Source organism: Strongylocentrotus purpuratus, unplaced genomic scaffold, assembly GCF_000002235.5.
Source record: "Strongylocentrotus purpuratus isolate Spur 01 unplaced genomic scaffold, Spur_5.0 spur5_scaffold_8, whole genome shotgun sequence".
NCBI classification, from domain to species: Eukaryota; Metazoa; Echinodermata; class Echinoidea; order Camarodonta; family Strongylocentrotidae; genus Strongylocentrotus; species Strongylocentrotus purpuratus.
The window spans coordinates 8,016,443-8,034,737 of NW_022145614.1; the positions used below are offsets into that span (position 1 = coordinate 8,016,443).

General features: G+C 34.8%; 1 protein-coding gene across 1 annotated transcript in view; it reads left to right on the forward strand.

Annotated features, from left to right (window-relative positions):
- Positions 1–16,731, forward strand: part of rej (sperm receptor for egg jelly) — a gene marked incomplete at its 5' end in the record, with an annotated part of 35,826 nt that extends 19,095 nt beyond the window's left edge. Inside the window, 16 exon segments of the mRNA NM_214608.1 lie at positions 2,114–2,392; positions 2,857–3,326; positions 3,882–4,065; positions 4,293–4,445; positions 4,695–4,887; positions 6,557–6,804; positions 7,361–7,591; positions 8,563–8,708; positions 9,312–9,518; positions 10,167–10,292; positions 10,675–10,869; positions 11,835–12,086; positions 12,964–13,069; positions 13,732–14,049; positions 14,700–14,848; positions 15,432–16,731. Coding sequence (NP_999773.1) covers positions 2,114–2,392; positions 2,857–3,326; positions 3,882–4,065; positions 4,293–4,445; positions 4,695–4,887; positions 6,557–6,804; positions 7,361–7,591; positions 8,563–8,708; positions 9,312–9,518; positions 10,167–10,292; positions 10,675–10,869; positions 11,835–12,086; positions 12,964–13,069; positions 13,732–14,049; positions 14,700–14,848; positions 15,432–15,668 — 3,494 coding nt within the window. The 3' untranslated portion in view covers positions 15,669–16,731.
- Positions 16,732–18,295: the final 1,564 nt, after the last annotated feature.

Sequence of the window (18,295 nt, forward strand, 5' to 3'; positions counted from 1 at the left end):
TCATGTATATTTCATCAACACATTTAATAACCCATGCTTGCTTCTCCCAAAAATATGAGTACAGATGGAATATTGTCCTTTTTAGTACAATTTTGTGTCAAAATAAAGGATCATAAATTCAAAGAAATATATCATGATACATGTAGGTATTATCTTTGAAATTGGTCTTTAATTATTTCCCAAATAACAAATATGAAGCACCAAATGTAACCAATGAAAAGCTTGTAGAGTTATGTTATAGTTGTTCATAGTTTGCATAACCTCATAACATTAAATGCCAGTTTGAATTTGTTATTGTTGTATGTCTACTATATTCTTGCTGTCTGTATCTGTTCAATCCTTTAATCCCTTAAAAGAAATTCTATTTGCATTTTCCTTCTTTTAATCTGTATTCTTCTCCCTTATCTCCACACATGAACTACCCTCATGTCTTTCTTTATTCAGATCACCAGAGCATGCAATATTTGTGTAAAATGTCATTGTAACAATATTTATATTATATTGACTGGGCTTGAGGGGTATATCAGAAATATTGACTAATCTAAGATCATATTGCCCCGAGTCGAAGACGAGGGCAATATGGCCTAAGCGCGGTCAATATTTATGATGTACCCCGAAAGAAGCCCTGTCAATATAATTATTATTACCTATATAAGTCATTTTTTAACAAATGATATACAACTTTGGTATCAAGCATGATTTTTACTCACGTGTGTTTGCCGGTCCATCCGATATCAGGTTATTCAGGCAGGTATGTAATAGTGACGTAACAATGATTGTTACCGTGCGTACACTGTAGCGCCTACTCAATACTGCTCGTATGCACTTTAATAAATGATTTAGTACAGTGGTCTACGGGGAAAACCTGGAAGAGAGCAATATCGCAAATATTGCCCGCTCCGTTTCATATTCGGAGCAGCGTGCGAAATACGACTTTTTATTTAGCAGCTAAAATGCCTTGTATGGGTGATAATATAGTATTAATGACTGCTTTGAGAGAAATAGTTGTTTTTATACGCTCAAGGGAAGGTTAGAATTGTGCTATTGCCCCGAGGCGTGCCGAGGGCAATAGCCCAATTGTAACCTTCCCGAGAGCGTATAAAAACAACTATTTCTCGAATATTAAAGCAGTCATTAATACTTTTATATGCCGAAAACAAAAGAGGCAACTAATGACACCACCTTGGCCTTTCTCTAGTTTATCTGCACAGTTGTTTTTTATGAGTGTATCTTTGAGAGTAGACTAGATCTAGATTCTAGTCTAAGCAAGATATTTTTACAATTTTGGGGGTGGACCGGCCCTGTGGGGAATAGAGAGAAGAACCTGCGCTTTCATATGACACCTCACTTATTGAGTATCACCTTCAGGATCACAACAGATAAAGGTTTGAGTCTCGAATTGAAAAAAAACAACTTGACTTTTTTTGCATGGTCGCGCAATGCACGTAGACATTATAGAGACTGCATTGCGTGTAATCTCTATGGGAAGAATATAGCACACAACATCGGGTGCGCGATCAGACACCCTGACAACTAGATCTATTTTCGTCTACGTCTATGCTGGTACTCCATTTTCAGCAACTAAACTAACATGTTTATGGATAATTTCACGTACCCTTTTTGTTGTTCTTGCTGTCAGCGAGTCTTGCATTTGATAAGTTGAAATCTTGGGACAGTTTCTTTAGCCATTTTTGTCTTGTCTTGTATGAAAATACAGACCAATTCTTCACACACGTACGGTATCCTCGATCGCTCAAACCATTTTTTAACATGTAAAACTATGGGGTAACCCTGGAGACTGAACTATTTTCCCGGTAACCATGGTTACTGGGATTTTAGAACTGTTTTAACCATAGTTACTGGGAATTTTACAGAAATAGTTAAAGTTTATGAATGCAATTTCGACCAATCAGATGGCTGGATTTCTTAAGTGAGGTATATAATGTATAATTCAGCCTCAGGGCTACAATGCAATGATTTTTTTAATAACATCAAAATGTTATTTTTGCTTAGTCTTTATCATTAAGTATAAACCACATTTTTAAAACCTTTTTGTTATTCTATTCGTTCTGATTATTCTCTCTCTCTCTCTCTCACACACCCTCTACTACAGCTGACAATTATCAGAATGAAGATCATGATTGCGTTTCTATAAGACATCTTGAGAAAACTGATAGATACTGGTTTTTCTCGGGATGTGACGATACTGTAACATCTATATGCAAAAGACCCCATGAAGTTGTTGCCACTCAAGCTCCTCCCTATTTATTTACAACCACCGATGTTCCTGCTACAACCACCACTATTCCTACTACAACCACCACTATATCTGCTACAACAAGAACAATTGATGCAATGATACTCATAGAACTTCTTCTGTTTCCAAATAATGGTAAGAATTAAGAGACACATTGTAACTACTGTTCATACTCAATGAAGCTTGGTAAGTGACATAAAATAACATCCTACAAATAGAAATACCCAGGTAAGAAGATTCAATGAAAATAGAATTAAAATAGAAATGAAATTTATTTGATAGTGTGTGTTCATTCGATTGTAATCCATCACATAGTTATTCATTTTTTGATGTACCACTCTTTTTGTTTACTCTATATAAGTTGATCGCGTAAATTATTTCTACCATTGTCTGATTGTTATGTATCGCTTTGCGTGTTTAATCTGTATTTGAAATCCAAACTTCTGGTTGCAATAAATGAATTAAATAAGTTTACTTGCATATGCTTACTCCCTGGTGATTGCATCATGTGCCATATTTTCAAAAGTTTGTTTTTTGTTAATGTTTGCTGTTATATCACTGTTTGATATTTTCTCATCTTAATCTGTTCATATTGACAGTGTCCAGTATTGACAACATCTTCAGGGTTAATAACACCATCCTTGTGACTGCATCTGTTTTGGGGTCCTTTCAAGCACTGTCATCTCAAATCTTGTGGTCCATCACAAACCATCTATCGGGCGACTCGGTTCAATACACAGTCTACTCTGAAGATGCAGTGCTTGTCCGGTTCACCACGGCTTCAATTTTCACCATTAAAGCGACGGCTGTCGGGAACTCTCACAATCTGACAGCTACTGCAAACGCAACTGTCAAGCATGTATGCATCAGCAGCCTGACCACGTCTGTGAAGGAGCATTGCGATGCTCCCCATCCCGCTGTGTACCTCAGGGCCTTCGACATTCATATCTCAACCCATATGGAGCTAAATGGAAAGTGCATCGACCCCATGACCCCTGACTTCAAGTGGCGGATTTTCACATCTACTGAAGCTGATGATGTAGTGACTGCTTTTGAAAAGATCACACATGTAAATACATGGTTATTATTTGATGATTTCATCAATATTGTACGAATACATTATCTTTTGGTATAATCTATGTACCGGTACATTTAATTTGTATTTCTTCTCTCAGATGATATTTTTGCATGACGGTTCAGTTGTTATCCTTGCCCTAAACCTATATTTAGGCACAAAATTTATTCACTCTGTACTGAAAGTCGGATTTTTAATTTTTTTTTAAATTTAAGAAAGAATGTTGTTTACTTTTGTGTCAATTAGTTTTAATGCAGGAAGTTCTTGAACTTAATGACCAAGTCCAGTTTGATGTAAAGACATTTTTGAAGATAAAAAAAATAATTTATGTTTATCCCATGAAGTGAAATCAGTTTGTGGTATATTTTCACATATTCTGTCACCGTTAGATGTATACCTCAAGTGGAACTGGATTATAATTATTTGGTTGACATTGTATCCGACTCAAAGGCATGTTTTCCCTATAGATTGATGTATACATTGTGCCCTAAGCTTGTAGTGGAAACCATTTTAGTGCATGATTTGTAATATCTTATACTCTCTCAACAGACTCGTCAAGTGATGATTCCAAGGGGAACTCTACCCTATGGTATTTATAGTCTAAATCTGAATGCTAAAACTCGTCTAAAAACATCGGGTGAAGTGACTGGTGAAAAAGAAATCATCAGTTGGTTGGAGATCCAACCGCCTCCATTGGTAGCTGTTATCAAGGGCGGAGCCTCACGGTCACATGGTACTTCTCCATTATTTTGTTTATGAATGAAATACATTATCATACTTGAAAACATTATTCAAAATATCACCATAAAACATACTCATGAATAAATATATTTTACTTCCAAACTTCAGTTTGATGAGTTTTTGCTTTTTATTAATTATCTCATCATTTTCTTCTTCTTTTTTGTTGTTGCTTTCTCACGTAATATGACCAACTGTTCTTTTGTAAAACATTATCCTTAGGTGTATCTTCAAACTTGATAGTGGATGGCTCGAACTCCTATGACCCGGATGTGCCCCCAGGGTCATCCAGTAACGTGACCTTTCTGTGGTACTGTGTAGTAGTTGATCCTGACGTCATGTACTCATCTCTCGATGAAGCAATACAAAATACAGGTATTTATGCATAATGTTTTTACATGTATGTGAACCACTCATTTAAACATGAAATCGGCATTTAGAGCAATTAAAGCTTAATTTAAAAGAGTATACTATTTACACTTAAGATGTAAAGAGCTTCCACTTCATGTCATATCTAACATAGCTTTTTACGAAAATCAGTAAAACATAACAATGAAATGCTAGCAGAAAAGGTTGTAAATATCTGTGCAATAGCTAACATGTTTTATTCATCTTCTTTTTTAGACAATGCCTGTTTTGAGGATGAAGGAATAATGATGAATTCAACTTCATCTATGATTGAAGTAATTGCCAACAAGCTTAATGCTAATGTGACTATGAACTTCTGGCTCAACATCTCTAAGGAAGGACAAATATCTGGGTTGACACAACAAAGAATCCACTTGACCCTTGGGCTATTACCAGAGATAGAAATCAGGTAATCTACTTAAGATGTTGAAACATTTGTTAAGATTTCCAGCATTCCGCTAGATCTAGAGTTTCATTTAAAAAGATTGTTTACGGCAAGGGGAGTAATAACAAATGGATCAATACAACAATAGATCCAATTGACCCCATGGCTTTTGCCAGAGATAGATTTAAAGGTAATCTACTTAAGATGTTGAAACATTTGTTAAGATTTCCAGCATTCAACTAGATCTAGAGTTTCATTTAAAAAGATTGGTTTCTGCAAAAGGAGTAATAAAAAAAATGGATCAATACAACAACAAATATAGTTGACTCCATGGCTTTTGCCAGAGATAGAAATAAAGGTAATCTACTTAAGATGTTAAAACATTTGTTAAGATTTCCAGCATTCCACTAGATCTAGAGTTTCATTTAAAAAGGTTGGTTACGGCAAGGGGAGTAATAACCAATGGATCAATACAACAACAAATATAGTTGACTCCATGACTTTTTTTTGCCAGAGATGGATATTGGGTAATCTACTCAAGATATGAAACAATTATACAAAAATTTAAAAAATTGACATATTCCAAAGCTCTTCAAACATTTTGTATGCATTACTTAGGCAAGGAGTGAGAGAACTAGTGTGTCATTTTACCATAGTATACAGTGGACTGCAAGCTTTATTAACATACCCATTCGTCACCTAATTGACTCTAGATGTAAAACCAATTATTAAATATCTATAGATAAGTGTATTTTAGGTTTTACAGGGCAAAGGTACAGTAAGAATAGGAAAAACTGCTGAATCATCGCAACATGAGATTCAGTTGAAACCACAGATAATGGTACAGAAATCATGTAATCTACTCGAGATGTGGAAACATTCATTGGAAATTTTGTGACCAGGGGGGTGTTTCACAAAGATCCGAAGTCGAACTTAACTCTAAGTTGGACTTAAATATTATGGAGAGCCATTTGTAGCCTTAAAATAAAATATCTCAAAAGCGAAAATTCAAGTATTTTAGACTTTTTATAAATTCCACATCAAGGACATGAATCTCTTTGATAATAGAAAATATAAATGCTTTGAATCAATGTTTTATGCCTTTTAAGATAACTTTTACCAAATATTTTAATAGATGTTAACAGCTTTCCATAATTTTTAAGTCCAACATAGAGATAAGTTCAACTTAGAATCTTTGTGAAACACCCCCTGGTCTTATAAACACTTACAATCAACTGCAACTTATTTGGGATTGATATCAATCGCAACTATGTAATAAGAGATTGGTGACTGAATTTGTGATTGGTGGAGAACTCGCGATCAACTCTTTATAGAAAGAGGCCCTGAATATGTTAAGCTTATTCAGCTTTGATGATAATTTTGTAAAGGGGTCTGTTGTTAAAGAAGCTCTAAATTGCTCCAGCACACTCATCAAATAATGAACGATTACAGATTACAGGCTAAATGATAGTAACTTCCATCATAACATACATAACTATGTCTTCTTTTTCAAGACTACACAAACAGTCCTTTTCAGGACTACAAACCCTCAAGAAAGATTACCGAGAGTCCTTTTCAGGACTCCTCAATCCTCTCTCTCTCACATGGTGCACCCGCAAGCCTACTGTATATCTACATCACCATGCAAGCCGACACTTACAAGCAGCATTCTATGTCTTCTTTGTATCCATAGTTGCATCAGTAACTGCAACATGTACATCTTCACAGCTGAGCGTCTGGTCCTACATGCCTCATGCACCAACTGTGACAGTGAGAATGAAGATGTATCCTTCCGATGGAGTCTTGAGTCGAATCATACCTCTGTTATAGGTGACTTGTCTTCACAGACTACTACAGGTCTTGACCAACCCTACCTGGTCCTCAAACCGCTCACATTTGATTCCATATCTGAAATGGGTAGCATCATTCTACGAGTTACTGGTAAGTACACCAAACTTTGAAATGTGAGGCCTGTAATATGTTGGAAACTGTAGTTACTGGTGTTATTCCTTCTGACCATACTTTGTCATTAAACCTCGTAACACTTTATTTCATGTTCGAGAGTTTCCAAGCCAAGCTTTGAAATGTTGGGCTTGCAGTACTTCAAAAATTGTAGCTGCTAATGGAATTTCTTTTTACCTCAACCTGTTCAGTTTTTTTTTAAAGCACTATCATGCAAGTTAAAGGTTAGTACTCAATCATAGAGATGTTAGACTTGAAATTTGTGGGTGTTGATGTCATATTCTTTTCGTAGCTGATATGTGTGAAGAGTACATGGAAATTATGCTAACCGTATGGTACTTGTAGTATTTGAAATTAGATGAATTCTTGATGTTGCAAAGACAAAGCAAACTATTTGTAGTTGCATAGTACTTGAAAGTTCTCCTTATATTTGATATGATTTTTAGGTGATTAAATATGACTGTTCAACTTCATAAAGGAATTATTATTATTGAGGTCATCCTTTACTCATTATGTTTCCACTTTCTTTTTACAGGTTCCCAGTCCGATTCTGATGGCTATGCTGAATTTAGCGTTGACTTGCCCCACAATGCGCCACCCGCATTAGGCTCCTGTGTCGTGACACCTGACGAGGGATATGCCCTACAAACTGATTTCACTGTCACATGTTCTAATTTCACTGATGTGGATGAGCCTTTGACATACCAGATCATTTTATTCAGCCACGTGGATGTAGTGGATTGGATGTTTGTGGGCAGAGGAGAAGGTACGTTTCTAAAATAACAATAGGGTGCTTTAGCGACGCGACGGAAGGCAAAGAGGACGGGAGAATTCACTCAACCGAGATCAAATAATGTAGGCAGTACGGATTCTGTCTATTGAAATACTATTATTCTTATCAGGTGAATGAAATAATTTGTATTGAGGCACTTCACAAAGACTTATGCATTAAATTTGGTTACATTACGAAACTAGTCTATTGTACAGCGATACAACTCTTCCGTCAAGTTTAAGGAACGAACGCTATTATGGCTAAGAACGGTCGTGAAAATCAACAAGACGAAGAAAATTCTGGTCGCACATGCGCAGATTGATTATTTTGCTCGGTTACCCTCATCTTCGCTTCCGCCGTGTTTGCGAAAGTGCTCTATAGACAGGTTACAAATGAAGACAGGAGCATAGTACAAGACGATCTCGGTTGAGTGATTTCTCCCGTCTTTGCCTTCCTCGCGTTGCTAAAGCGCCCTTGTGATGTAGCTGTAAGACTTAGACCAAAAGGCAGGAGGGGGTGGGGGGGGGGGGGGGGGGGTATGACACCATTCACACTTTTCATTAGATCTTGGGGAAAACAAAAGCTGAGTCGACAATGTGATTGTAAAGGCATGAGTGATTTGTCTAGAAATGGGAACATTATTTCCAGCTTAACCCATTTCCAGTTGATTGACTTCAAACAATTAATAGCTCAAGAAAATGTCAAGTAGGAAAATGTTTGATAGAATTGTTGATAGCTTTAGTCACAGATTAACGGAAACTACAAAGTTCTTATCTTCCTTTCCATGTGATATAAAATACTGTGAATATCTGACATAAGTTTTTTTTAATTCCAGTACACCTAAAGAGTATTTTACATGATGTTTTCTTTTATATTTATGAATGAGAGAAACGCAAATTTCATCTTTGGCTTAGTTGTGTATTTTCTCTTCTTCTTCACGGATTGTTTGTTTAATTTATATGCAGGGTTTCAACTATATGAAGGCAGTGCGCCGATCAAAGATGGTCTGTATCTCCCAGTTGGAGTTGGTACTGATGATCATGATATTTTACTCCAAGTTAATGTGAGAGATTGTAACATGGCCAGTACATCAGTCTACATAAGTGCTACAGTGAGTATATGGCAACATTCATCTTTTCTATTCTAGTATTGATATAAATGGAGCTACTGACAGCTCTATTTTTATTAATTGCTGTAAACAGACAAATCTCAATACTTAAGTTTGCGGACGAGAAGATTTCAGTTAAGATTATTGAGTTTTATTTCTAAAAACAGACTTAATAAAAACCGGTAAGATCCCATGCACTTACAATTAAATACTGCTTTATTTTTAGTCCATGGACAAATCTAGTGTGGCCCTTTAGAAAGGTGTACTGATGAGTGCGCCTGAAAGTCAAGTTAATCTCTGGACTATTTGATGACATTTGGATGTCGTCTGTGCATGCAGAGCAAATGTTTAGTTTTCTAATTAATATGAATAAACAATGGGATGATTTTTAGCACAGTGTGAGTGCTCATACAAGTATAAAAATTGATGACATTTTGAAAATATGTGTGATGAACTGTTTAAAGCGTGCAGCTAGTTTTTTTTCACATCCCCTTTCCTTTTTTTACTTCATTTATTTACACATACAATTTTCATTTTTCTGTACTCGGTTTTACCACATCATGACCGAATGAAGCCTATGATGATTTCTCTTCTTAAAAATTCCAGGTTCACCCTCCAACTCTGGATGCTGTAGGGATGAACCTTGTACAGGAGTTACTGGATATGGCATTGCTAGTTGAAACCAATGTGAATGCATTGTTAGCAGTAGGAGATCCAGGACAAGCTGCACAACTCATCAGTGCTCTTGGGTCCATTCTTAATTCCATTGGAGATGAGGATGATTCTGAGGAAGGGAGGGAAACCAGGTCAGAGGTATGGAACCAAGATAATATCTCTTCTTTTTATGCCTCCGCAGCGAAGTAGCCGGAGGCATTATGTTTTCGGGTTGTCCCGCCGTCCGTATATATACGTACGTCCCGTTCTCGTGATCGAAATACGTGGCTTACGTGGCAAGTATTGATTATGTTTTTTGGTAAACTCATTCCTGTGTACACGTATGGATAAACTGGCCTTGTGCACGGAGAGGAAATTACCCGCTAACTCACAGCACTGGTAATTAGGAAGACTACAGGGAGGGGCATGATGGCCTCTTTGCCATTACTCTTTCTTTTGTTTGCCCATCATCTTTGGGGGATTGCATCTATCAAAACATTTTCTATATGAATCACATAAGTGTAGGTACTCTAATCAGATGATGAATTTGATTTGAAATACTAGATAAAGTATAAAGTGAAACATGTTTTTTTTTTTTTTTTAACTATAAGATGTTATTATATAATTGACTTGGATAGTCTAAAATTTATCAGACACTTGGCTTTAGTGACTGACATAGACCCACTTACATACATGTATAGTTTGGGGTACTTTAGCTATGGTTGACTCTCTGCTCCAATATCAAGTGGAGAAAGAGGGTTGATCTTCACCTCTGATGAAGCTTAGCTTTCTTATTTTTCTTTCAAGATACGCTCTTTTCTTGTTGACTGTGTGGCCGCCATACCGGTAGAGTCTATGACATCCCTGAAGCAGAGCTCGGCTGCCCTAGCTGTCGTAACTCACAACAAGCAAGAGATTTCTACTCACACACAGGTGGGCAAATTAAAATGATACAATGATTTACTTTCTGACTGTTCATGTACAGTTGACTACTAAGTTATTAATACGTTCCCTTACCAGGTTTTGTAATTTAGTAAGTAAGAGAAGAAAAAAAAGATTTGCCCCAATTTATGTTTCTTGAGAATTGATATAATAAAGCTTACATCTAACAGTTTTTAACACAGTCCCTTATTAGACCAGTCTGATGTCTGATACAGATAATAATTGATATTAATTGATGTTGGGAGAGTATTTATTTATATATATATATATATATATATATATATATATATATATATATAGATATGTTATTATATTTTATTAAAGGTATTTTATATGAAAATGTTGAACATATTTATTTTCTCCCCTAAACCAGATGCTAGCTGCAAATACACTATCAGAAATGACATCATTCGTCAAATCAAAATCTGGGTCTTATACTCAAGCTCAGGAGAATATTGAGTCAGCAGGTACCATTTTGGTGGAGGGGTTGTCAAATATCTTAAGTGCTGCCAAGGAAACAGAAAGACTTCTTTCAGACGACACTTCTCAAGAGAGAGAAGATCACAAGGTAAAATCTGATAAGATATTTGTCTACTTTTTTTCTCTTTAAAAAAAATATATTTCTCTGTTGTTTCTTCTGAATAACATTACAGATTTCATAAAAACCCTTGTTAGTGGAGCAATGCTTTTCTATGCCAGAAATGGCAAAGGCTATTCCACTGTAATATATACCAGCTCGCTGTATACCTTTAAACGCAAGTTCCTCTTAAACACTTACTTAATTCATCCCATTGCTCCCTGATATATAATGCTCTTTTTTTTCCTTCATCTTATTTTCGCCTCTCTTGTGTGTGTGGTTTTTTTTCCCTTCTTTTTCCCCCTTTAATTTTGATTATTTTTAACATAATCTCATGCTCAATAGACTGTTCTTATATATAAAAGGGAATCTACATTGTACAAGCTTAGCTGTTTACTAGATTCCCCTATATTTCATCACAAATATATTTGTCTAATTTTAGTCTAAATACCATGCAATTTTATTTATATCTCCATATGTTAATTCAAGTGTATTTTTTTTTTTACTTTCATTGCTTGACATTTTTTTAAAAACCTATTGAAAGAACAATTCTTTTCATTCTTATTGTTTATTGCTTTTGATTTATGTAGTGAATGGGAATGTGAAATATGAAATAAAACTAAACTGAAAAAGAAACTGTTAAAGGTGTTATAGGTGCTTTTGTGCACCTCATAGTAAGATTGCTCAAAAAAATTGAAGCCACCGTATTGAAATTTCTTGCTCTGGCTTGGGGAAGCATATCCCCTCCCCTGTATAAAAATGGTGCCAAAGCTTTATACAGCCTTTATTCTACAGAACTGGCTATTAAATTTAGGGTGTAGGTTTTATTCTCGTCATAACGTTTTCACAATGTTTTCAATATTGTAAGTAGTATTATTTATTTTATCTTGTAATTGGCAAATATATGTATGCAATCATATATCATATCATACCATAAATCACTGCTCCCCTTGAAGAACTTGATTGAAGTTGCTGTGTCCACAATCAATGACATACAAGATGCGATAGTAGCCGGCAAGATTCCCAGTGAAGCAGCGACCATCATTACATCTCCTGCCCTCAGCATAGCAGTAGGCAGTATCAGCAGAGACGAGCTTGCAGAGGCTACCTTTGGAGGTCCTGAGGATCTTGGTAGCTTTAGAATGCCTTCTCAAGATGTACTGAATCAAGCAATGGAACATGCTCTTGGGACAACTGTTAGCATGAAGGTAACTGTCCGGTTGCAACTTTTATATGTATACTTGCCTCTTTTTTTATGGAATGATTGTGACAATATGGTTTATTCTTTAATAATAGATAAAGTTTATATCTTCTGAGAACTTAACTGATTGATCTCTATGACTCCTCGGATTCTGAAAAAATTTAATCTATGAAGAATAAATCATATTGTTACAATCTTTTAATGAAATAGATTTTAAAATAAGTCATTCCAAATTGATGGGCAACAGTGTATATTCGGATAATGTTAAAAGAAATAAAAATGTGACTTTAGGATGTCAGTTTTTGTCTACCCCATCAATATATTCTGCTTTTACATGATAATTAATCAAACCATTGTTGCTTTAGTGAGCACCTGTATTTAAGAATGAATGCATACTCATTGCTATAAATAAAGAGGGCACAAACATATACAAATACTTGGATTGATTGAACAATGTGTAATGAACTATATGTAGGATCATATAATACCAGTTTGTTTTTTGTGCATTTAAGGACAGTGCTATATCTTCATTAGATCTGAATATACTCCATGTTGTAGTCTGTACAGTTTGGCAGACTATCTCTCCTCCCTTTTGTCATTCTAAATGAGAATTATATTAAGAATTAACGGTTGCATTATGGCATATCACTCCCCAGTTTAAAAGCAAAATTTTAGAATGTAGCATTTAAGTTTTTGAATTTGATGTATGAAGTCAAATTTTGTTATCGATTTTTTTTTTCTTCATTTTTTTGTAGTAGTCGGCATTGGAGCTTGCCAAATATCTCATATTCAAATGTCACTAAATCTATATGTTCCATAGTATACATTATTGGACTCTTGACTTATAGTTGTGATATTCCATGGGTTGCTTTATTTCATTTCAGATGTCAGCAATGAAATGGAACCCATTTAGTTGGCCGGGAGCTGGTGGAGAATCTATCAAGTCTAGCATCGTAGGAATCCAACTGGAAGCGGATCAAATGCTAGAGTGTAAGATCATCCATAACAGTTTGAATCAAATATACTACAGTTACTTTCTGAAGAGTTCTCTTTGCTCACATAAGATATCAAATTGATTTTGCATGATATCATTTGTTTGGAGCCAGAAGGTTGTTCACTTGTAGGCTTTAACAGATTGAATGCCCTTCTTGCTCCAAACAGACAATATTTATGTATATGTTGAACTTTACTTTTAAATCACTGTGGAGGTACGTGCTATGGTAAGGTGGTTTATTCACATGACTCTCAATCAAAGGGTTGTGGGTTCAAATGCCAGCCTGACATTGTTACCCACTTTGCTTAGAGCTCTACACATTTTCAGGCTGTTCAGGTATGACTGGGGTAATACTGTTAGAGCACCATGACCGTTAAAGTGTAATAGGCATGAGCGCTGTACTAGAAGCCAACATTATCATTAGATATAAATACAGTGAAACCTGTCTACAAAGACCACCCAATTAGGGAGACAAGAAAGGGGATCTTTACAGGCAGGTGGTCTTTATGTACAGGTTCCTTTAGTACATGTTTCAATAAGAAACCATTTTCAAGGTAAACAAACAAATGTGGTCTTTGTAGACAGGTGGTCTTTCTATACAGGTGGTCACTAAAGCAGGTTTGACTGTATAAAGCTTTTCTCATTCCAATTATTACAGTCCATGATTTGACTGCTGACATCGATGTGTACCTACCAATGAGAGAAACTCTGTCAGCAGATCCTGTCTCGGTCCATATCACCAAGACTTCCTCCGATTCCGTCCTTATCGACCATTCATCCTTGCCTGTGGATGGAGCTTTGCATCTTACAGTCATAGCTGAGAATGAGCCCATGGTTGCCCTGTCTATATGCACAGCCAGAATCAGCATTACTGAGTCTAGCTGTGTAGGAAGTGATACCCTGCTGGGTGTCAGCAATGAGGACCCGGACACTGATGCTAATTTCACATGGACTGTCCCTCTGGTTGACTTGAAAGGTTAGTCTTCGGAATACCTGATTTATGGTCATTTATTTTACTGAACAATTTCTTTAAAGCCCCACTGCACTACTTATAGCTATTTGCGCCCTCTATATAGCAAATATTGCCTAATTGGTGATGGTCACCTTTTTCTTATGTTAATTGAGAGCTGATTTATGGGATAACCACCTGTCAGTGACCATGCATGGAGGTCTAATCCCTCCCAGCAAAACTAGTGCAGAGGGCCTTTAAAAACCGGGATTTTGTATTCTATTCAATATTTGTTTTACTATGGTGTTTGGAATAGACAATTTGCGATTCAATGCAAATTTATCCTAGGTCACTAGCTACAATAATACAATTATAGCGACAAAATGCAACCTAAAAAAAATATTATGTTGGATATATAGAGAGATGCAGTTGCATTCAAATTGTTTTCTATGAAAAGGAATATTTACAGGAAGAAAAAAAAGACAGCTAATTATTTTAAAAATCATTGTTTTAATATCTTAGAGGAATATAAACATATATGCATGGCACATAGATATTATGACCTGATTATTATCCATATTCAACAAGTTTTATTTCAGTTTCTTTTCACTAGCTCCTGATTCATTATAAGCATTTAATGTCTAATTGTTTGTGTTCATATTATTTATTTTATGCAGCTGCAGATGGGATCATGATTAGACTATACGATAGTGAAGATCAGCCTGGCTATGAAAATGACAACATCACCCTGTCTGTTTTCATGCATACATTACAGTGCAATTTTTGGAATGAAGACCAGCAAGAATGGGACAGCACAGGATGCAAGGTATGGGACTACAGGGCCATCGTCGATCTTTAATGCACATTTAAGTTGTAACTTATTCCTTGAAAATCTAGCAATAAGGTTTAAGCTACCCTGCTTTCAAATATATGCCTGATATTAGTTTTCTCAGTTTGAATTCAAGTCTTTGCCATGACCTTTAATATGGAATACATTCTTTATGAGTTTTGAAGAATTTCTTTTTGAAGAAACAATTTCTAAAGATAGTAATCTGATATTGATTGCTGTGTACAACATGAATTTTGAATGCTGTTGTATTTCATGTTTTGCATGCTTCAAATGTAATATGAATTCCTTGATAAAATGCAAAGCAGTTTACATAGTAATCATATTTCTTGATCTGTATACCCCAAATATAGTAAGGAGTTGTGATTGATTCAATAAATATAAGAGGTCAAGTTGAGATTTGTAGAAATTATAGCCACATCTACACATAAGAAATAAGCAAATGTATATTGGGATTGATGGTAACTATACATGACAGTCACCCTGGTCCCACCCCTACATGCTGATGACCTTGTATTAGTTGTCATTAATGCCACCTTATTTTCAACTCCATTTTGCACAGGTTGGTCCTCTTTCGAAGCCCTCCACAACCCACTGCCTCTGCAATCACCTGGCCAGCTTCTTTGGATCCTCCATCTTGGTACCCCCAAACCATGCCCAGCCAGTGATAGGTGGCCATAAGCTTACCGGGGTGGATTTCTTGATTTGTGTCCTAATAGGCTATGGCATATATTGTGTAGCATTGGTTATTCGTGTTGTAGGGTGTTCATTTGTCATCAGAGTTCACAAAGTTTTGTAGAATTGTAGCAATTTAGACAGTAGAGTATGTACAAAAGAAGTTAACAAATAGCAAAGGCTAGTTGATGTTGACCCATTTTAATAGATCATATATTCAATTTTGTTATTGAATAACAAAGTCAGTATTTCTGCTGAGCATTTAAGTTTTCCATAGTTGAAGACACTGTCGGAAGTGAAAAATGAAATAGATGAATTATAACTCAACGGAAAGCTTATATTAAGCCAAAAATTGCCCCATTTTAATATCATGGCCTTTAAGGTGGGTTAATTTCTTTTAGAATGATACCTCATACACCCGTATAATTGCCAGAGACATAGTACAAATCCCAGATTGAAAATCCCAAATATTTGAAATCATTTTGGCTTTCTCACCCGAAATCCTAATAAAGGATGCCAAAATGACACATGCAAATGGGTATGGTTTGGAGGCTGCACCCGCACACCCCTCACCAAATGAAATCGCAGTATACTGAGTATCCTTTCATTAACATATTCAAATGGCTTTTGTCTTTACTCTAATAGCACAAATGTTGTCTTGTATACATTGAAATCCATTGTGATTAATACATTTATAGCTCATATTTAGTTCAATTTTTTTTTTTTTAATGTGATTTTCCAATGGGTTGGGTCTTATAATTTCTAGATATTGTTTGCCAAATCACTGATTAGTCTCCAAATATTTTTGTTAAGAGGATGTTTGTAAATGTATGTGTTTTTAGCCCTTGGTTGATACAGGCACGTACTGCCTTAGATTTGGTACAAATTCTTCAGAACTTAGTTAATTCCTGTTATTCGATTTTAAGTCTTATATAAAAAATTTGACATCAATTGGAGGACTTTAAATGTGATTTTTTTTCATGAACCTGTATGATAGTTTGTATTAGAGTAAACAGATTTGGTATATAAGATGTTTTGCTGTCATGGAAATCTTTATTAGGCTTATATCTATTTTAGATTGAGAACGAAAAAGCTTTTTCACACGATCCAAGTCCTCGTTTACAGTATAAGTTTACACTATAAATAAAGCCATTCACTCTTGCCCTACCTGTAAATCCTCAAATTTGTATCTAGTCAACTCCAAAATACTTATTGCTCATAAATCCATAAGACACCATGGTCCAGACCTAAGGAACTCTCTCCCAGATTCTATTTAATCATGTTGCTCCCTCTACTCACTTAAGGCCAAAGTTAAAACGATGTTATTATCAGAATATTCAAGGTAACATTGCTGTGTAAACTCTCCAATCTTTAAAATGTCATCTCTTCCTTCATTCGAATCATCATCCTCCACATCATCTGCATCGTCAATATCATCATCTTTATAATTTGTATTTTCAATTACTTATCCATTCTGCTTAATAAATGTGTTAATCTATTTCATGAGTCTTGTCTGGGGCTGTCTTATTTTCAAGCAATCTGCTTACAATGACAGTCCTTCTTCTGCAAATAATGTTATGTTGGATGAAATTTAGTATTCATGACAGTGTATCATTTTGTTTTTGAAAATGACAATTGTTATATATATTTGCTTATTCATGATTCATTGTCAGAAAAATACTTAATGTATTTTGTATTACTATATTGTTATTGAAAAACTGTGTACTTATATGAATGCAGAAGAAAATCAAATATGAAGAGCATTTTGATTAATTTTTTGAAAAGAGTAGGTATTAAAAATTATATTGAGTTGATATCAACCAGAACAAATCTCAAATATGATATTCTCAATTTACATGTTGCATTAAGAAGGAAAAATGAATTGGTGTTGTTATCAATGTACTGTGTTTTTTTTTATGTCAACCTTGAATTTTGCAATGAATAAATGAAAATGTTATTATTCATACCTTGTAAAACTTTCTGTAGCGTTCAATTGTTCATGGTATTTCAATATAGGTTTTAAAAACAAGAGACAAAATTTATGAAAAAGTAACATGTACTGTAATATGTTCAAGCTATGATGAATTGACGATTGTTTAATTTAAGATGTTGTTTAAAAAAATTATGTGCAGGCAGGTGCAAAAAAGAAAATCTAAAAAAAAAATTACGAAACATTAAGATTAAAATCAATTTATTGTTTTTCTGATTTTTTAGTGTATTCATCACCAAAAATAATGTCACGTTCAGGGATAAGGGACAGTCTACTAATATTGAAAAAGAAAAAAATAATAATGCATAATTATATATCCTACACTATAAAGGGACTTATATTATTTATTATTATTATTATCAATATCATGTTATTATTATTGCTATTATCATTATCATTACTATTATTCTATTATTTATGCATGCATGTTCACAATTTCACAATTCATTGGATTTAACAACACATGAACAAGAATGTAATATTACAAATCATTTTCAATTTTACAATCCATGATTTGAATCGACTTCACATGAAAAAGAATATAACAATGTTTAATCAAAGACAAGTTGCAACTATTATACAGTTTAAAGAATGAACACACAAATTAAAGGTGATGATATTGTTACAACACCTTTCAAATATATAATATATGACAAATAAAATTCCTAAAGGGTTGTGCATGAACTATTTACAAAGAACAAGAAAAAAAGAAGTATATTGTTAAGTCTAGTAAAATCATAATAGTCATAGTAGATCATAAG